The sequence below is a fragment of the Stegodyphus dumicola genome, chromosome X2 (assembly GCF_044657685.1).
Source record: "Stegodyphus dumicola isolate Sdum_Otavi_A_Nest chromosome X2, ASM4465768v1".
Lineage (NCBI taxonomy): Eukaryota > Metazoa > Arthropoda > Arachnida > Araneae > Eresidae > Stegodyphus > Stegodyphus dumicola.
Genome location: NC_140781.1, coordinates 147,414,247 through 147,437,193, shown reverse-complemented (window position 1 = coordinate 147,437,193; position 22,947 = coordinate 147,414,247). Strand labels below are relative to the sequence as shown.

General features: G+C 35.6%; 1 protein-coding gene across 15 annotated transcripts in view; it reads right to left on the bottom strand.

The window, feature by feature from the left end:
• The window catches only part of LOC118182554 (E3 ubiquitin-protein ligase TRIP12-like), a 400,228-nt gene that overhangs the window by 175,025 nt on the left and 202,256 nt on the right, over positions 1 to 22,947 (bottom strand). For 13 of the 15 annotated variants that reach the window (XM_085809623.1, XM_085809627.1, XM_085809622.1 and 10 more), the window contains one exon: positions 6,279 to 6,410. In XM_085809623.1, coding sequence (XP_085665749.1) covers positions 6,279 to 6,367 — 89 coding nt within the window. In that variant the 5' untranslated portion in view covers positions 6,368 to 6,410. Of the gene's footprint in view, positions 1 to 6,278; positions 6,411 to 6,653; positions 6,760 to 6,863; positions 6,937 to 22,947 lie in introns of all 15 variants that reach the window. The other 2 variants (XM_085809626.1, XM_085809624.1) reach the window with 1 other exon arrangement.

Here is a 22,947-nt window from a genome sequence, read left to right as displayed (position 1 = left end):
CAACGGAGGCAATTCCAATAGACAGATAATTTTTCGAGGGGCATGGTGATCAGAGTGAGGAGGGCAAGTTAATTCATACAGCAAATCTCAGCTGACAGACACCTGGATGCATCCACAGTGCGCCGGATGTAGCAACACTAGTTGGAATAAGGAAACGTGACAAGTTCGAGAGGTGCTGGTGCAGCCAGAGTGACATCAGTCCACCAACAAGCAGTGGTGCACTTGCAAGTCACTTCTGTCTCCATTCTGCAGCATATTCAAGACACCCTGGATGTTCCCATATCAATCAGAACCATTTTCCCTCGACTGGTGGCTAGTGGCCTGCACTTGTGGCATTCATTAAGAAGACTGCCATTGACCCCACATCATAGACGCCAACATCTGCAATGATGATGGGCTCAAGCGATGTGGATAATGGAATGGCACAGGGTCATATTCACAGATGAGTCACATTTCTGTTTCTCCTTTGATAGTCGACACACAAGAACGTGGCATCAGTGTGGAAACAGGTCCAATCCATCAGAAATTGTGGAATGCCCCACAGCATGACAGCGTCATGGTTTGGGACACAATTGCGTACGATTCATGGTCACCTCTATTTTGTATTCAGGGCACTATTCATGGTCCAATGATACATGGATGAAGTGCTGCGGCTGTAGACACTCCCTTCAGGAAGTGCCTAGTGTCCTTTATCAGTAGAATAACACCCGATCACACATGGCTCCCATCAGCCAATGTGCTCTGCAAGGTGTAACACATTTAGGATGGACTGGATGCCATTTGCAGACCCTGCCATTGCTGTATTCAGAAGATGAACACTGGCAAATGGTTGACAGGAAATGGAGAGCCATTCCTCAGGACACCGTCCGATTGAACCTCCATGTTTTGGGATATTTTTTATTATAATTACCGTATTCGACGGCATATAAGATGCACCCTTATTTAGACGGCCACACACAAGGAAAAAATGTTTCAATAGTGTGGTTTCTTTTAGTTCTCATGTTTCGTAAAAGTCAAATACGTACATTCAAATTATTGAATGCAATTACCTTCACGTATAAGACGCAGGTAACTTTTTTGAGACCAAATTTAGGGGAAAAAAGTCTTATATGCTGTCAAATACGGTACATCTTTTTTATTATACTTTTACTCTAAACATTAAATTTTGTACTTTCATATTTCTATTATTCTTTATTTTGTGAAAGTAAACAGTTTTTGGATAGCAAAACTTGCACTAATTTCCCCCTCAACACATCACATAACTACACACGTCTCTGTAAAAAATGGTGGCACTGGGGTGTGAATCTTGTACGTTTTCTGCGGTAGTTAAGGGGCTAATAACTGACAGGTAAAAAGTATAATAAAATTTTATGTAATATAGGAGTTACTATTACACCAAATACAAAGAAAAAAACTTGCTCAATATTTTTCTAATTAACATAGAAAGAAATTCTTTTCACTCTAAATAGTTCAGTAAATGAATAATTTAAAAAAAATTACGAGTCTTACATCCAGTTTAACGATTTCCCTATAAAATTAATATAATAAAACGCTGAACATTTAGATGCATGTGTACACATATATACTACCTCTGCCCAGAAAGTTTGGTAAATGTGTGTATAGTTACAATGGATTGCTATCTAGCATAGAACAGCTATCCCTGTCCTTCGAAGTAATCCCATAGGTGGTAATGCAAATCTAGGAAAGACTGTACAAGTTCTGGAAAATTCTGGGGTAGTCGTCTTTAGGGATGGTATTCAGCTGCGTTGTTACATTATGCTGCATGTCAGACATGCCCGAAAACCTTTGGTCCTTCAGGGCTGATTTCAATTTCGGGAACAAGGAAAAATATAGAGGAGACAAGTCTGGGAGTAAGTGATTCAGGGATGCAACTTCCCTGTTGGCCAGGAACTACTGCACCAGGAAAACAGTGTGTGGCCAGGCATCGTTGTGGAGCAGAGCCTAATTACCATTCTTGGCATACTGAAAGCATACCCTCTTGATCTGTTGCAGCATATATTTTAGTTATTCCACGTATGTAGAAGGTATTTAATGTGGTGCCCTCAGGGAGGAATTCTTTATAGATGAAACCCTTGAGAGTGGAATAACACTAAGAGCATTATCTTGATGCGGGATCTCTCACTTTGCACCTTCTTGCTTTTTGTTGACCCTCGACACAGGTACTTCATATTCTGATGCTTGCCTTCTAGGTCCTGCCTGAGGCACCAGGTCTTGTCATCTGTAATGATTGTTTTCTGGAAATTTGGGTTTTAATCCATCACGTCGATGAGGTTCCCACAGCCATCGAGACAAAGTCGCATTTGTTCCGCCGTCAAAGTGCACGAGTCAGGAGCAAAGCCTGAGTTTACCCAAATTGTGGGTCACTATGAGGTCGGCTGTCTCATGACCAATTCCCACCTTTTTCCATTATCATTCACACTGTCACAGGACAATTCCTGGGCCAAAAATCGCTCCACTTTCTGTATGTTGTCCGGGTTCATACAACTGCAGGTGGACGACTTCGAGAGGAGTCTTCAATGCTGTTCTGCCCTTTCTGAAAGCCCTTAAACCATTTATGCATGCACTTCAAGCTAACTGTAAACTGTTATCAGCAATTTAGGAATCTCTTTCATTGGTTTTCCAAGCTTGAAACAGAACAGCATGATGGTTCCTGATCCATTTGGAGTTAACTGCACACACAACACCTTCACCTTACAATAAGCTGTTTCCACATGATAAACACGCTCGCAGTGCCGCTGTTTGGGAAGTGGTTCAGACAAATCTGGATCTGTCCAGCGCGGGATGCACCAGTTCCACACTCTTACGACCATCAACACTATAGGCCCTTCCACATAAGTACGCTCGCGACGTAGTTGATGCAACTTTTTTGACGCCGGCATAAATTCGCGTGACGCAGAAGATGTAAAACTGAGTTTGCTCCTGTTCAGCTTTTTTGCCCACGACGCACGGGTATAGCCAATAGCCGACTGAGTTCTTATCACGTGTCATAATCAGAAAACCTTCTTGCTTACCCGTTTCAATATGGCGTCAGAAGCACACAGAGATGAGTTTTTGCTTAGAAATATCATAACTGCATACAGCAATAAAATAATCAGCATTGTTCACGCCATCTTCATATTTCTCAAACTGTATATATTGGTATAAATTTAAAATTCTCATTAAAGGGAAAACCTGTATCCTTATAAAGCAATGATCCGACCAGTATATCCATATGCTTCACCTATTTATAACACTGTAAGTAATAGGAACCTAAATAAATTACAGTTTCTACGACATCAAAGTTTCTGCCTTACAAAATTCTCCTTAATTATTATAAATATTGGCTATATCATGTGTAATAAAAAGCTCTATAAATATCCCAATATTAAATACACCAAAAACTAACTTCAGCAATAAAACAACTTCTAAAATAAAGCAGTGGACCGTGAAAGAGTATTCAATAAAATACAATTACGAAATTTTGGAGGAAAATTACAACTTGTGTCATACAGCAATCATTTATTGAAGTTTAATTAAATTACTTTTGCAGAGACTTCTACTTGTTGCATTATTTTTCACAAACACTGCTATCACAGATGAGTGGTCAGCGCGCTGCTTTGCAAATGGGTGGCGAGTTCAAACCTCACCCGTAAACAGTATAAAATTCAGTTAGCTTTTCTCATTTTGAAACGTGTTTCTTATATTTAATCGTGAATCATTATATTCTTATTTTACCTATTATTATTGTTTCCATTTCTTATTTTATTCATTATTATTATTGTTTTTAAATTTAGTTTAAAAATGTGCATTGCAAATAGAAATCCTTTATCATATATCATCTATAAATTCTCTCTTTATTTTTACTTTATTGCATATTTTATCATGCACATAACTTCTCATAAACTGTCCAAAGTTTGAACCTCATTCTAAATTCAAAAATAAATAAAAAGGAAAACAAAAGATCAAGGGATGGGGAGTTAAAAAAAATATGAAGTTGGTTTTATTATATGGTGGATGGTGTATATAAAGAGAAGTAATTTAATTCTCTTTATATCCTGTATTCCAAACCAATTTTATAAATCCTAATTTTCATACAATATAGAATCTGCAAGTCTGTCAAACTGGTTGATACTCATGCTGAAGATATTAAAAAACAAGTAATATACAAAAAAAAAAAAAAAAAAAAAAAAAATCCTACTTAGCTCCAGAAAGAAAAATTTAAAAAATACAATAAATAAAAAAATAGAAATACAAACAGAATTTTTTAAAATTAAAAATTTAAAAAATTTTTATATGTTAAAAAGCTGTATTAACATCCTGTCATTCACTACAAGTTTAAAAAATTGTATTTGTTCTTGAGTGGATGAATAAAAAGCATTTTATGTACTGAAAATTTGAACAAGATATAGGGAGAGTGTGAGCTAATAGTAGGAATTTAATAATTCCGGATATCATTTTGCAAACGAGGCAGTAAAAAAAAAAAAAAATCTCTTTGAACAAGTCGCTCTAAATATCGGACCCATTCTTGCAATTTTTTGCGGTTTTGCCTCTGCTTAATAACTGCACTTAATAGTAAAGTTTCAGCTATAAAAAAAAATCATCTGATTCGGACAACTTGCCGCAAACATACAGAAGCACAGTGAAGTAATAAGATACAGCTCTGTTGACGCTATATTACAGTGTCACGTGATTTTTGCACAAAATAATTCTATTGGTTAAACGCACTCTTCGCAAGCGTACTCGTTTGGACGCTTTTACGCTGGTAACGTAAAAGCGTGCTCGTCAGCTATGTTTCAAGCGTACTCATGTGGACGGGCCTTATGACATAATCTACTGAACTTTCTAGACTGAGATTTCGTGCGTTACAGGAATTTCATAATATTTTTCATATTCATTCATCAGGGGAGGAGATATAAATAAAAACATAATTTTCAATTTTTCAACACCAAAATATTATAGTCAACCACTTACCCAGAAAGCAAAACAGTTCAAACTGCTTATCGAATACTACTAAATATTACATTTTTCGGTTACTGAATTGGATAAAGACACTCTGGAAAAATTATCTCCCAATGCATACACACAAAACATTCTTCAGATTTGAAAATCAGATTATTATGACCAATACTCCACACCCAATACCAATCATGTGCCCTTTATTATTGTAGGTTTTGATCAATGTGAACGTTTTATAAGGGCCATTCACCACAGACAGTTCTAGTGCTGCACCACTGAAAGCATTCATAAAAATTTACATTCTTGGCAGCTTTTGCAAAGGAAGGTTTAATTACGTATTTGCCTTGGCTAAACAGTAAGACAATTTTTGCATCATCAAAATTTCTGAATATGCTAATAAGATTTTGTGAGATTATGAGGTCCTTACTACACAACATGAGAGGCACTAATCTTTGCCCAGCAATGTTTGCTTTGATGCTCCATCTTTATCTAATAAGCTGTATTACCTTCTAAAGACTTCCTTCATCTAATAAGCCATGTTACCTTCTAAATACTCTTTTCATATCTGATTCATGATTATTGCACTGATTAAAGTTTGACTGATAATGTGAAGATCAACTATATATTGGTAAGCGCATGATTATATCTCTAGAAAACTCATTAGTTTGATGAAAATATTAATGATACTGCCTGAAAGTAATTTTTATTTTCAGAATGCAGAAAAGAGCTATAAACAGTACTTTCTTTTTAATTATTTTATGCCAGTTTTACAACTATACAAAAGTCTTTCTTTAAAAGTACTTAATATTAATTTTCCTTTTCTATACACAGTGAAAATTTTCTTAGTGATTATCTCTAAAAGTGTCCTATATTTATAGGAATGTAATTAACGGTGCTGAGCATCATTAACAACCACTCCTCTGAGGAGGATAGAATCATTGGCGATTGTCTTAAAGGAAATTTGTTGCTTATGTATAGAGCATACTTTGATAACTGTAACTACTATTACACACTAAATGGCTACAAAAGTGTTTTATCTAATAATACTTATAGTGCTTACTTTTCATTTTGTCTAGTATGGGATTATTAAATACACACTTAACCATATAAATTAAGTATTTTTTTAATCTGTGAAACAATTACAGTAATTATTGATAATCTGACAACTAAACCATTACGTATGCAATGCACAACTAAAATACCTGACTAATGTTTCACGCAGAAAAAGAAAATAAAGCTGAATATGAAATAAGTCTGCAGTCTAAATACAAAAGGAAAGAAATTACTACTTGTATGAAAATGCAACAGAAAAGAAAACATACCTTGTTCTGATAGGTGATCGAGCGTCTCTAACAGATTTGGTCAATCTTCTTTTATACCCCCCTTTCTGACTATCGGATTGAGCGGCCATAGACCCTTTTCTCTGTATAATTCATGCCACACTCTCAAGTGATCTGAAAAGAAAAAAATTCCTATATATCAACATTTGTATATGAACACATGTAGTACATCATGGGAATGCCAAAAGTTAAACCCTTCAGACAGCATGGCTGATCCTGAAATACTTACATTTAAACAAATAAAAGAAAGTGCATCCCAGATCATGGTGCTGACTGAAGAATTAAATAATTAGATAACTTCATGAACTGAATTCGAAGCATAAATTAAGATTATAGAAAGATCTAAAAGATAATTACCAATTACTGTAACAAGGGCTCTGAAGGGATTGCAGTAGGAGGACTTTTTAAATGAAACTGATATATATATATATTTGTCCCTACCAGGAAACAAATGCTTATGTACCTAGATGGCATAAGAGAAAATTAAACCCAGAAAAAGGCTATACATCAAAAGTTTGATACGCTTAGTAACAAACAATGATCTAAAAAAGTCAATTTAAAATACACCTTTTTAAAATAACTTTGCTCCAAACCAGTACTTCTTTATGGAGAGCTTTAATTACAAGAATTTCATTCACTTCTGGAAAAAAAAAGTGATAAATACCTCAAGAATAAAATTTTCATGACTCATTTTGCAGCAGACGTTCTCTTAAAAAATAAGATAAAAGCTTAACTTTATCTGACAACCATTTTAACATTTTTAATTGAACTTTTTTCTTAAAAATATGAGAAAAAGCACATTTCCTTCATAAAACTCTTTTCCACATAACATTAAAAGTATCCACACTTAAGTCATTGCATTTTTTACATTTCACAAAGACAATTACAGATATAAATTAAGATTGTAATAATACATAACTTATTCAACATACTTAATGCCAGTATTGTACATCTGAATACTTAGAAACCTTGTTTCAAACTAAATATTCGAATTCATGACATCAATAAAAATAGACACTGCCTGCCATTAAAATTGCAACACCAGGAAGGAATGATCTGACATACGTCAAAATCGCATGAAAGGAAGAAGAGGTTAAGATATGCAAATGATTAGTATTTCAGCCTATTTAAGACGATGCAGGAAGAAAAAGCAACATTTGAAGATCTGAATAAAAGTGTGTTGTGAATTTCTCACTTGGAAAGCGCTTTGTAAGGTTGGAGTTTGCTCAGAATATTGTGTTGTGTCTTGAAAAATACGAAGAAATGCTTGCCAGCAAGTGTGGGAATGGGATAGAGGCAGGATCGTTGTCTATCAAGAGTGCAGATTATTGTTCTATGATGTCGCACTGGTCAACATCCAACCACTGTCATGAGAATATGGAATCAATAGGATGCTGAGGGTCATAATGAATGGCCTGAGGATCTCAATGCTCTCCTATGACTAATGCACAAGAGGACAGACATATTGTGAGGTCAGACCTCAAAAACCATACAACCACATCACAGACCATTAGTCAGGAAATGGGCATGTTTGCAGCATGCCTAACAGCCGCTCGTACAGGCAGTCAACGTTTGCAGCCATGTGGACTATAAACATGACGACCATTACTTCGGTTTCCCTTGACAGTGCAGCATAGAGAGAGATGGTGACAGTGATGTGCCAAATGCCAAAACTGGGTATAAGAGTGGCACAATGTCATCTTACCAATCCCAGCTCTTTGTGCATTATTCTGATGGAAGTATACATGTCTGGACGTCGCATGCTTGCCTTCGATATCAGCATACGGGCTGTGCACCTGGTGTAATGGTTTGAGCAGCCAACGTGTTCATGAAACATACTTTTCTAGTTCGGATTGACAGTAATTTGAATGCAGATTGATACATTTCCAACATCTTACGTCCAGTAGTTGCACCATATCTTCGAGGTCTGCAAACACCATCTTCCAACAACATAATGCAAGACCACATGTTGCACGTTGTGTTCTGACCTTCCTCGATACACATGGGTATTTGATTGCTACCCTGGCCTGCATGGTCTCTAGATCTGTCACCCACAGAAAACATCTGATCATGGGTTGCCGAAAGACTGGCCCCTACCCTTCTCCAGCCAATACGGTATTTAGAAGGTAACATGGTATAGACTTGAAGCAGCATTGAATGAGTTGCCCATTTAAGTTATCCACACCCAGTTCGACTCCATGCCTAGCCAGGTAAGGGCCGTTTTAGATGGAAAGGGTGGCATCTGGTTCTACTAATTTCGCACCCCTGTAAACCCCCAAACTGCTTACAAATTTAATCATTTTATCTTTATGCCATATTGTTTACATACAATGAATATCTTTTTTGTAATTGCTTTCTTTCATGGTGTTACAATTTTAATGGCCAGCAGTTATGAAATGAAATTTAAATCTCAATCAAACATTACCTATTCAATGTATTTGATGCCACTATATTATATTTGAACATCTATATAAGTCAGTTGTAAATAAATTTGCTAAAAACTAAAATAAACCAGAACAAAATCTATGAAAAGTTTCCTGCACAAAACATTTACAGTGCTTTACGTTTTGCTTCATTCCTCTAAAAACATTTTTCATTAGCTTTTCTTCCAAAATAAAATACTATTCAAAGATAATAACACCGGGGGAAAAATGCTATGACAGATGCAAAATTCAATCTGAGGACTTCCACTTGATTGTTGAGTTGGGTGAAGTTTAAAATTAAATACTACTAAAAAAATCAACAGCCATAATTTTCTTATTTACTGCTGACATGTGTATTTTCTCTTCACATATAGATTCACTCAGGGATTTTCTATCCTGAGTGAATCTATATGTGGATCTTCTATAATTATGCAGAATTTGAGCAAAATTGAAGTGATCAAGGCCATGTGCTTCCTTTATAAGTGATCTTATACGCCATACAGTGAACGTCAATGCATACAAGATTTCAAACCACAAAGAATTGCTACTTAGATATTCCCCTTACTAAAATGAGACCTGATTTGGAAATTTCTGATTTGCAGTAAAAACATGCCAAGTATAAAATGGTAACATAATATATTAAAAGCAATAACTGTAACTGACCATTTTTAAGCATAATATAATGTAATACACAACAAAAAAATAAAAAAAAAAGAAAAGGACATATATTTTTATACGCTTTATTAATCTGGCAAATTGTTCCTTTAATCCTTCTCATCAGAAATCATAAACACTGTATAAATTTACCTTTACAATTTTCATTAAAAGTGTTAATTGTGATAGGATCAAATTAGTAAAATTGGGAGAAAGTATACAAATAAATGCAATGTTCTCAAAGCCTTACGTAAAATATAATTAATGAGTAATTTCCTAACCCTTATCTTTGATCTCATGTTTGACAATATACATGAATAACACACTTCACACATTTGTGAAGAAACAGTTCTCTCCAACCCTATTGCTTTTTAACTAAGACATTCAGTCCCATGCAACTTGCTAGAAACAAAAAGGCCACAAAAGATCAATTTAAAAACTTGCCTCTCATTTTATGTAAACAAACAACTTTTAACTACTTCTACAGCAGGAAGATATCCGATTTCAAACTCAATTTTCTATAATGATGCTAGATAAACACTCTACATAACACTGGCAGGAGGTTAAATTAAGGCATTACAGCAATACATTTAAGACAAACCGATTTAAAAGTAACACATTTTATGTACAACTCTCCAAAGGATACTGGGTCTCATTCACATTAAATTTTGCATTTCATGCTAAGTTTTTGTCAAATGAATAACTCTTACGTTGCATTTTTTTACAAAACATATAAAAAGGCCTGCACAGCAGAACACACATATTGCGCTTCTTGTCAATCACAAAGGTTTTTAATTACTTTTGCCGATTATTTAAAAATTTCTTTTACTTAATTTTAATAATTCTCCTTTCCTTCATTATCATTAATTACAGAACAAAAACAACTTTTCACATAAATACACTGCTGAGCATTAAAACTGCAATACCAGGAAAGAATGATCTGACGAATGTCAAAATTACATGAACGGAAGAAGTGTTTTGGATCTGCAAATGATTAATATTTCATAGCATTTAGACAAAGCAGGAAGGAGAAACAACATCTGAAGCACTGCAAAGAAAAGTTATGTGGTGTATTTTTCCTTCAGAAAGCACTTTGTAAAGTCAGAGTTTCCTCAGAATATCATGTTATGCCTTGAATAATAAGAGAAAATTCTTATCAGCAAGTGTCGGAATGCGATAGAGGCAGGATCGTTGCCTATCAAGGGTGTGGATTATCGTTCTGTGATATCGCCAGTCGCACTGGTCAACATCCAACCACTGTCATGCGAATATAGGATCAATAGTTTGCTGAGGGTCATACTGAACAAAATGCAGGATCTCAATGCCTTCCCTTGACTAATGCCCGAAAGGACAGACATATCATGAGATCAGCCTCAAAAAACCGTACAACCACATAACGGATCATTTGTAAGGAAATGGGCATGTTTGTAGCACACCTAGTGTCCGCTCGTACGGTGGGTCGGTGTTTGGAACAGCGTGATCTATCAGCACGGTGACCATTACTTGGCCTTCACTTGACAATGCAGCATAGAGAGAGATGGTGACTCTGAATGAGAAAGCTGGATAAAGAAGTGGCCCAATGTCATCTTTTCAGACAAGTCCTGGATCTGCATGCAGTTTTCTAATGGCCGTATAAGTGTCTGGAGGCTCCGAGGAGACCACGTGTCGCCTGCTTACATTCGGTATTGGCATAGAGACCCTGCACCTGGTGTGATAGTTTGAGTAGTTATTAGGAACACGATACACACATCTCTAGTTCAGATCAACGGTAATTTTAAATGCAGATCAGTAATTTTCCGACATCTTACGTCCAGTGGTTGTGCCCTATCTTCGAGGCCCCCAAACACCATGTTTGAACAAGATAATGCAAAACCACACATCGTGTTCTGATTTTTCTCAATAAGCAGATGCTTCCCTGGCCTACACGGTCTCCAGATCTGTCCCTTACTGAAAACATCTGGTCATGAGTTGATGAGAGACTAGCCCACCACCCCTCTCCAGCTAACACGGTTGACAAAGTGTTGCGTACACTTGAAGCAGCATGGAATTAGTAGCCAATTTCTGTCATCCAAGCTTAGTTCGACTCCATGTCTAACTGGTTAAGAGCTGTTTTAGCTGGCAGGGGTGGTAGCTGTTTCTACTTATTTCACATCCCTGTAAACCCCAAAACTGCTTACAAATTTAACCATTTTATCTTCATGTCATACTGTTTGTGTACAATTAATATCTTTTTTTTTGTATTTGCTTTCCTTCATAGTATTGCTATTTTAATAGCCAGCAGTGTATAAGGTGTCTCAGGACCACAGTCACAAATTTTGTTGGAGAGGCAGGTTTCACCTAGATAATTTGAAATCACATAGCAGTGTAGGGTAAGAAATGATGTGAATGCAACAGTCTATTAATGAAACACCAGAAATGAAAAGAACTAATTTAATATGAATATAAATTTGTGATATATATATTTTATATATCACAAATGAATCACAAGTCACAAGTGAATATAAATTTTTAAAAATAAATATACACTTAAGAAAGCTAAGGTCAAAGAAAGTGCTCATAGCATCCTCCATAAGCTGCAATACATGCCCAACATCTAGCACAAGAAATTCAGAATATTATGGAAGATTCCCGGCATGTTTTGGACTCCCTTGCAGCTGCTGGTATACAAGCAACCAGTTCCTTGATGTCTTACACCAGTGTTCTCATATGTTCCCAGAAGTAATAATCAAGGCAAGACTATTCTGGAGATCAAGTAGGTCAATGCACCAGATCATGACAACCAATTCACTGCTGGCCAAATGCTCTAGCAGGGTTGCCACTCAAACAGGAGAATAAAATTCCCTGACTTTTCCAGGTTTTCCAGGTGTGTTTCAAGAAAATTCCAGTCTATCCGCATAATGTATGTTGGCTGTGCTAAGAGGTAAATTAATTATGGTATTACTTGTATTGTGTAGAAAATTCACTTAATTATTCAATAAATCCCATTATTCTTAATTATTCTTGGTATACTTTGATAATTTTGTTTAGTTTTCCACTTAAGAAACTTAATAAAATTTAAGATATATACATTGGATAACAAATGTATGTTTTATTTAATTAATACTCATGATCATCACCAGTTCAACACGAGGCTAATCCGGTCCTTATAAATCACAATGCAATGCTAAATAGTTAGGTTAGATTTTAGGTAAATTTAATTTGCGTGAGGTATGTTCTTAAAAGGCACCTTAACACTTGAAAACACAAATATAATTATAATAGTTTTTGTTTTCTCCACTGAAGATTGAGATTAGAATCTTCCCAATCTGGAATAAAATAAGGCTTTTTTTGCAGACATTCTGCAGCTAAACGAAAGAAAGAAATCTATTTTAATAAATTGAGGTATTTTATATTAATTTTGCAGCATACATAAGGAAAAAATATGTGCATTAAATTTCGTGATGGTATGTCATCATACTGCTATAATTAATTTCAGGATTAAGCCAGAGAAAATTTCCTGAAATTTGGAAATATTATTTACTAATAATAAATAAATTTAGAGGGAAGAAGCAACATTAAATTATATGAATAACATAAAAATAATTACTTAAAAATTGAATTATAATAATCAACGATATTTTAGCGAATATAGTTATATTACATGGCTAGCCTAGATGACTGATTACTATTTTTTTATTTTACTGCAAAATGGCAAGGTATTTATTAAAAAGAAAAAAAAAAAAAGGTTTAAAAAGATTTTGCGGTAAAATTCTAGTATACGGTAAGGCTTTGGCACGATTTTGAAAATTGTCGCCAAGACCAAAATGACCCGTTTACTGCGCATCATGATGTCGCCAAATCTTATTATTATTCTAACCAAAGAACGTCTATGTAAAGAAGAAAAGGTTCCATACAAGTAAAATGCTATTACGCCGCTAGAATGCGGAGGGAAAATTTGCCAAGGGATTTGCGACGGAACCTGGCGGCCAGAATTTCCCTCTCCACGATGTGTACAGGAAATTGAGAAACACGTGTTAAGAAGAAACGCTCTTTGACAAAAAGAAAACTACGAAAATCCGTTTTTAAATTATTGCGAAAAATCCAAGAAGAAACGTTTTATCAAAGGGCGTTTCTTCTTGGATTTTTCGCAATAATTTTAAAAACGGATTTTCGTAGTTTTTTTTTTTTTTTTTTTCCTGAAAATAACTAATCCATGAATTAATTTACTTGCACCAAAAAAATATTTTCTTTTCCTTTACAGTTTAACCACTTGTGCTAAGACTAAACTTCACGGTTGCGGTGCCATGCGCTACAATATAACAAGCGGTTACGCCGCTCCGCATCTGCGGGTGCAATCCAGAGCTGTAACTCGAGAAATAAACAATCTCATTGTCAGGCGACGTGTGCACCACGTTATTTTCATTTTCGCGATAAATGCTTATCGACGTGGTGTTCACGTCGCTCGCGGTTTGAGACAAAAGCATCTCAACGTGCGTGGCACGTCTTTTTAGCGCAAGTGGTTAAAGAAATTTTAAACACGATATTCATTTTATGAACTCTTGATAACGTGACCTTCGAACTTCGACACCGGTTTCGAGCTTTGGCAACAGATATATCAGACATGCACAGCTGTTTCCCTCTATGATGGAACGGAGCCACAGCCACGTCTGTTACAGAGAGGTTTTCCTTCTTTACAATACATATTCTTTGATTCTAACCTCCATGGTACCGTATACTAGGATTAAACCCATTTTGTTTTATACGAGAACAGGTACTTTCTTTAATTCATGCACTGCACATGAGATTCTCGAGAATACTGGAAACCAAAACTTGCAGGAAAGTTGCTTTGCCTTTCTAAAAGACAATCAAATTGGAGCTGCGAAAATTGGCTCTATGCCAGCTACCCGAATGACACTCACGTGATACATAACTCGCCAAAAAAGTTATCTCTTCCGACGTCGGCGCAAAAATCGCTTTTTTTGGCGCGATCGTTGTATGAACTTCCCTGACTTTTCCAGATTTTGACAAAAATACTTAAATTCCCTGACTTTTCCCTGAATATTTTGGTCAATTTTCGAATTCCCTGACTTTTCCCGGTTCTCCCGGTTTTCCAGGTAGCGTGGCAACCCTGTCTAGTCTTAGATTTTACTAGAAGGACACAGTCAAGCCCCACGTTTAAATTATCATCAATCCTACTATTACTATATCTGAGCGTGAAGCAAAGCCTCCCTGCGAAAACACTCATACCAAAACTATCTCGACAATATCAGGAAGATATATTTCCGATCCCATGTTGCTATATGAGCTGAGCTGTCTGGATCCACTACACCATTCCTACAAATTTGTAACCATATTACTGAAACATCCGTACTTTATAAAAATGATTTATACAGTAAATTAAATACATATATTCTATGCAATTTACTATTTTCTCAATTAGATTACTACAAAAAGGCTTCAGTTCCCTCTCCCCCTGAAATGCAACTTGCCACTTGGTTTAAATCTTATTAATTTGCACTTTACGCTCATAATTAATTCAGCAAGGCTCTTTACTTCGTATTACTCTAAACAGTATGATGATTTGCAATGCCAACTGCCAAATCTTGACTTCTAGCTTGAATCCTGGCAGAGGGATGGATTTGTTTTAAATATATACCATGACTCTCAGCTGGAGACAATTTCATGGTTTCAAAGAGAAGGAAAATAACGCAACATCAGATTGATATATTGTAACAAAAAGCTCATGAAAAAAATAATAAATGTATCCGAAATTACATGACCTAAAGGAAAGAAAAAATTTAACATAGATATGACTATAGTGAAACTAATCCAAATACTTCTCTTAGTAAAATAACTTTACTCTGACAATGGTCAGTTTCCCTTCAAATTTTCTCGTAACTCAAATCAGGATACGAGTCATTTACATCTACACTTATTTTGTTTTCTCAGTCATGATTCTCTGTAGTGGTTGCTCAAGCTGATTTCCCCCTATTTTGGTGAATTTTTGACATAATTTAAGCACATATATTTATGATGCTACACTTCCCAAATTCCTTTTTGTATAAACTCATATGGGTTTTGCACATAAAAAGCATTACACTGCAATTTCCAGAAGAAATGCCTTGGCATTTATGTGTTTAAAAGCAGCAGGTGTGGCATTTCTACTGATGCGGTGCTCACACGCACTTTAAGTATTCCATTAGATGTCTTGGGAATAGCTTGGATCTTTCTGAATACACCAATGGTGACTTAAACGACTAAAATCCATTCAAATTTTCAGTTGAAAAAAAAACTTGTGATTATTGTCAACATTTTTATAGCAAAAAAACCGATTTAGGACAAGAGATGTTTAATGAAAAACCAGTCACATATTTTAGCCTTTGTTGATTAAAAATAACTACCTGTGCTACTGCCTCCATTTATAAAGAGTTGAAAATTACTTTCAAATTTAAAAGTTAAAAATTACTTGCAACTGTGCACCTTTTCAGAATATTCTACCACATATTCCAAAACTGGTGACATAATTCATATCTTTTAAATTACATTGCCCAATTTGGATTTTCTCTTTACGAATGAGGTAGCCATTTTAAATTCATCTCTTGGACAGTCTTGTGAGCCTCTAGAGCACTTACGTCTTTAATTTAGGTAAAGCCTTTCATTTTCTTCATGTTGTCAATTCTCCTTATGCTAGTTTTGCACTACCATTATAGCATGCTGCCACAGACAGCTGTTATGAAGTCTATCAACTAATTTATAACATCTTACTCTGTCAAGATTAACAGTCAACAGCATCATGTTGATGAAACTGTCCAAGCTTTGCTATAGTGACTTAAGTTTTAATGCGATTCTACAATTAAAGTTTTAGTCCTTAGTGCTTAGCAAGACACTATTTATGAATATCTAGTATAATTTATTAGCCAGATTATTATTCTTATTATTTATTTTCCAGTTTATTGTTTTAATACTGTGTACTTATATATGTAATAATATGTAGAAAAAATGGCATGTACATGCAATTGTAGATGCATAATAGAATGATAAAGCTTGGTTGTCACGACTTTTCCATCCGGGAGAGGGAAAAGATATCACTAGATTAGAATACTTCTATTTATTCCTTATCAGTAAAACATTTTTCATAAGTAATATTACATTTTTAAAACATGATTTTGAATAAAATTGAAGGGGGCAGAAGCAGCAGATTTGTTAGCAAGAGAAGCATCAGTGAAACCTGATGTAATTCTAAATGAAGGCCAATTTCAAAAAGGAAAAAGGTTTTGGTTTGCAATCTTCTCATTGGCTATTAAAAATTTTGATAAGTTGGTTCATTTTCAGTTTGCAATATGTAAAGGATGGCAAAAGCAAATACCCAAATTAAAATAGAAAGTCACAGCTGTTGCAAATTAAAGTAAAAATTCTTCTTTACATTTTTTTTTTTTAACCTTGCATATTGCCCCCCCTCCACATTAGAAAAGGGTTAGCAATAGAAAAGCTTTTTAAGAGAAAAACATTAGGAAATAAAGATCAATATAATTTGGAAATGATGCAGTTTATAGAGGTTTCTCATAAGCAATTATTATTTTTAGAACAGCAAGGGAAAATATCCAAATTAAGACAGTTATAAGGTTACTGCAAATTAAAATTTTCCTTTACATTTCTATTATATATTAATCTAGATTGAAAATTCTTTTATATCTGATTAGATCTTCCCAATTAAAAAATAAAGATTGGGGGGGGGATTCATCCTTCTTATTACTCAAGAGTTTTAATTAATGCTTTTATGTTTTATTAATTAATTTTAACAAAGCACATGTTCTGAATTTAAGTTCATTAATTTTGAACAACTCATACTGTATTAGCACTAACATTCACAATATTTCCAACAATAACTTTTTTGCTAACCATAATTAATAGTTTCCATGTAAACTTTACTGAACTATCCGATAAACTTGCACATCTGCCACTTGATTATCTCAAGTATTTTTCTTCCTTTTTTTTTAACCCTCTGAGCAGCACGGGATTTTTAGATGCGTCATAAAGCCTGGTATTTAAACAGCATTTATTAATTCAGTTTATATGATTACTTATTTTAATCTGTATTTTCATAAACTTGCATTCATTAAGATGATATTTACATTATTAAAGAAAGTAAGAAAGCAATACATCTTGCTTTATAAGAATAGAAAATGTTTGTTAAATTTAAATTATAAGTTAATATAATGTCAAGTAGCAAAAATTCTGATGATCGGCTTTATCCGGTCACAACGCCCAGAGGGTTAATCTAGCATTTTTTTACTTTTTTCTAAATTAGAAGAGCACTAGTGTTGCATTTTTTTGCTATGGACTTTATGAAACTTAGTTCTCTTTTCTCTCTACATAAATGCATTTGTGCAATAGCATCATGTTTCTTGACGTTTCAGTTTCACTTTGCTTAACAGCCAGATAATTACTCTGTTTAATAAGTATTTTTCTATTTAATTATCCAATATTTCTAACCAAATATCCTGCAATCTTTGAACATTATTTGTCACTGCTGGGCTGTATTTTGTATGCATAAATTTCAGTGTTACTGCATTGTGAGGTTTAAAACTCTTAAACTTGTAAACTCCTAAACCTACAGCAACTTCTGGCATTTTTGTCGACACAGTACAATATCACTTTCCTAGTGCTCTAACTGCAACAGACTGCTTATAACATCCCTTTCATTTTGCTTTTATGGGTTCCTAAAAGGTTTTACCTACATTCACAACATTACATTAAAGTAAAAGTCAGTGGTCCTGGCTCCAGTCAGCCTTGCTAAATCATCCACAGCCACTGAACAAAAGTAATTTCACAAAGTAGCCCCATCTTGGACTACAAAGATGCGTGTCCTTATATAGAATTTCAGTGAGCATACGGAGAACAGAAACAAAAGGTTCACTGCAGCAAACACAGCAATACTAGAATATTACCTGGTTGATATTAGGTTTCTACTAGAAGAACAAAAAGCTACTATTGCAAGACAGGAAGGCATTACAGATAAATATTGCTCTCAGTTATTCCACAAGAACCAGAGAACTGTTCCCATTGTTCCCACTAGAGCACAGCTGTGACTGGACAACCAGAAGAAGCACCTTTCACAATAGTAGAATATAAGGCATGTATGCCCAAATCACGAATCAGATCACATCCTGCCTTTTTTAAAGTGAAGGACAAAGAGGAGGGTTCCAGAGCTAATACACAAAAAATTAGCAACATGCCTATATTTGCTGCAGCTAGGCATAATCGTTGATTAAATTTCGCCCACACACACTAAGGAACTTTTGGTTAGAAGTTAAGAACACATGCATCTCCATTGCTTTTGGGAAGTCACTCTGTGGTGGATTTGTTCATCACACAACAGCCTATGTCCAGATGAAAGACAATTATAATCTTTAATGTTATTGCAGGCATTTAAGCAGAGAATATGATATTAGTTCTTGAGGCTCCAAGTCTAGCATCAGCAGCAGGGAAAAATTTTCTTTGGATTCCATTTCCTGCCCACTTAGACTGTATTAAGAGTATCACGCACTGTTACAACTTCCTTGAATTTGGCTACATCAAAAACAACTGCAACAATGCTCAAGTTCGTAAATGCTCTGGAGGCAGCCACTTGGTAGGAAAATGCTCTGCAAAAAAAAACATTACTACAGCTGTGAAAGGGCCAACTTGACAGAAGGCAAAGTCTACCTGACTGCACACAAAGGCAACTCAGAAACTTGTTGTGGAAACTTATTAGGAAATCAAATAGGTAGCCAAAACTGAGAAATAAACGTCCCCCAACAGTATCCATACTTACTCTTCATCAGTACAATCTAAAGCATTAAGATCACCTATGAGAAACATGATGCAAAGCATGATGGAAGAGGAGCAGAACTTTGTGCTCTTGCAAGAGCCTTATACTGCACATGGTAAAGTGCCTGGTGTTTCATCCTCAAGCCAGACATATTACTCATAAAATTTACTAACAGTCATCATTTATAATGATCCTCTGACTCCTTCTCACAGCTACGGAGAACATATTGTGACAGTACTTCTGGAGACTCAGTCAAACTCCCCTGTGTTTACTTTGCTCTCAGTGAAGACATTAATACACTTCTGAGTTACACGAGCAATGTCTCTTCATACCCATCATGACAGGAGACTTTAATGTAACTAGCCAGCTGCGAGTTCTGGATAAAGAGAGTGTGCATGATACATTAGTGCAAGGTAACATAACTTCAAACAGGCTAGTGGTTATCAACATTTAGTGCTTGGCATCAATCCTCTGGACCACTCACATCTGAAGTTGACCAGACCAGACCTGAATAGGGCTGATTCACATATAAGTTGCTACATTCAAGAGTGGACTGCCTATGATTCGACCAACCTCGGTGACCACAGCCTCATAACACTCAGATTCGGCAACTTACTTAACCATATCATGAAACACCGGTACAAGACTGCATATGCAGTATACGCCCAAGTCATCAAAGAACTTGGCCCTCAACTTTTCCATCTTGTCAAAAGACTTCAGAATTGTACTGATCCCAAATCTTTGGCAAATTGTATATGCCACAGCAACAGAGACAATTACCCCAGTACAAAATCCTATGCACTTCCACCACCCTGTCCACAGAGCACAACATGCTTCAATAAGGAGCCCGGGCAACAATGAAGCAACAAATGCACGAAATAAGACTGCAGCAATATAAGGAAGCCCTGGTACAATTACGTCCAATATACTACATGCAAAACATTTATCATAATGCAAATATTGTATAATCACCATATAGCAGTAAGGACCAGCCTTTAAAATTGCAATTGACAATGCTTTTCACCCAATCCCTCTCACAATGGATTTCAAGCCCACAGCAAGCTCCCACAGCTTTGCTTTATTTGATCACAACAACATATACAAGAGCTATTTGCCAAAGGGAAGGAATGCCTTCATGGAGGACTTTTCTATGAAAAACTGGCTTGTATTCATTTTTACACACGAGGAAAACCACAGGTTGACCTACCTGTGCACTTATCCGCTTACAAGCTCTACTACAAAAATGGTTCAGAACACACTAAAAAGCATCTTTCACAGTCCTTGCTAAAAGATCACTCAAAGACACAGAGAGAAGCCAGATGCCTATTTGGGATCAAAGACTGAAGCAACAGATATGATACTGAACGTCCCCTCTCCAACTACAGCTGAGCTAACCAGAATCACCATTGTCCTTTCTCAAAAAAAACCCCAGGCCTAGATAGTACGGACATCTTCATCATCAAGGTTCTGCAAAAAAGAATTTTTTGAACTAATAAAAGCCCCAATGGAAGCCAGCTAGAAAGTTCAACACATTCCAAAGGGCAGTAAACACAGCAAGACTGGCCTTAAGTCTTGAAAAATAGAAAAGGGGATATGATATCCCCACATTCTACATTCCAGTCCAGATCTACTACATCCAGATCTTTGCACATGGCAATGTCTTGGAAAGAGGGATTCAATCTCGAATCAGCTACAATCTAGCTACTTAAAAAAAAAAAAAAAAAAAAAAAAAATCATGCATCAACAACAATATGACTTTAGGAGAGGCAAATCAACACAGAATGCTTCAGAATTTTATAAAACCACAGCCAATTCCAGAAGACTGGACATTAGAACCAAACACTAGTCATAGCCCTTAATATAAAGTGCACATTTGACATACAGTGGCAAGACTTTATCCAGTCCAATGTCTATGGGACACTAATTGACATCTGTAGTTACTTTCAGGACAGGAAGGTACAAATGACTAGGACAAGGATGCCACAAAGGCGATTGATTACATTGGGTTGTCCACAAGGTTCCTGCCTTGGCCCAACTCTAGAAAGCACTCAAATCAATATTCAATAGCTTTGAAAACATCGAACAGACTATGCTCATTACTTACGCAGATGATTTTCCATTTGTTGTTGCAGGTGATATAACAAAGCAAGCACAAGTCTGCCTGAATATCTGTACTGATTGAGCCAGAAAACACAAACCAAAAGGTTCAGCTGACAAAATTCAAGCACTGGTGAAAATGCAAAAGCATTCTGAAGAAAAATCTCAGTTCCGGACTTCAAGCCAATCAAAAACTGTTCAGCAATTCAACTACCTCAGACTAATATCCATAATGCCCTATTATGGATGTCTCATGTTTAAGGGGTATCGGCAACCCCTATAACAATAATGTTAAATTGGCCATTTTCAATATACCTCTTCTCAACTTCTGCTGTAGATACACGCTTGAAATTTTTTGTATAATTAAAGTATACGTATATGATTATACTAAAATCAGCTTTTGAAACATTTTGAATTTTAGAGTAATTTACAGAATATTTTGTTAGTCATAGTAAAATTTAGCCCTTTTCTCACACAAAATGTTTTTAAATTTTAATTTCTTAGTTTATCACAAAATGCTCATTTCAGTAAATATTAGGATAAATAAGCCATAAAAATTTTAGATACCTGTGAGCAGTAGTTCCTGAAAAAAGGTACATCGAGTATAAAAAAATCATATTTGGAGAAAAACGCGTTTTTATGCAAAAGTCCTCATTGATCAAGGCAGTCGATGACAAATTAAAACTAAATTTTTAAATTTCATGGAGATTAAAGAATGGTATTTTTAGAAAGATAAAAGTGTGTGTGCGTGATTATGGCAAAGTCTCAAGGGCTATATGCCTAAGGGAAGGTATGCCTTCGTGGAGGACTTTCTAAGAGAAACTGGCTCGTATACATTTTACACATGGGGAAAACCACGAAAACGCTCATGCAGCCAGCCTGTTCGTGGGATTCAAACCTCAGACCGAACTACCAGTGTTCAGCAACTTTATCGCTCGGCCGCTGGTGGGCCCACAAAGATAAAAGTGTAGAGAATTTGAAAATGCAAAAATCCAAAATCACCATCATTTGAAGATTTTTGGGTTCCAACACCCCTTAGGACCTCAAACACAGGTGAACACTCATAAATGCGATGAACTGCATGGATTCACTCAAATGAGGAGTGCCTACGACACTATTTAAACTAAAGTTTCAGACAGTAATGCTGAACATCATTCTATACACCTCCTATATATGGAACATGAACTTAACTGAGCATATGAAGTGCAGTCTTTTTTGTATGCAGTGATTACAGCTTTTAATGATCTGTAGGATATATCTTAACACACCAATGGTATCATTACAGGTTTCAGCTAAATTACCATTAACAGACCTAATAGTTCAAAACAAAGTTAAGTGCCACACATTATTAAAATTAATACTTCATTAAAACTGTAGGATAAAAATTACATACACACAAACTATGAGAAACCTAGCAGAGTGGCACCATCCATTGAGTTGCGACCTGGAGGATATGAAAAGCAGACCATGACCATGTACACAAACGATTCGAAAACTCAAATGGGTAAAAGTAGCTACAGTGTAGCTATTAAGAACAACAGAAACACTACCTGAAAGAGATGCCTGGAAGTACAAAACTCTGTGCTTCAAGCAGAACTAATTGCTTTGCAAACAGTCATTTGCTATGGTTTTCAACAATTATACACAGGCCTGTCATTTACAGTAATTTGGTTTCAAGTCTCACAGC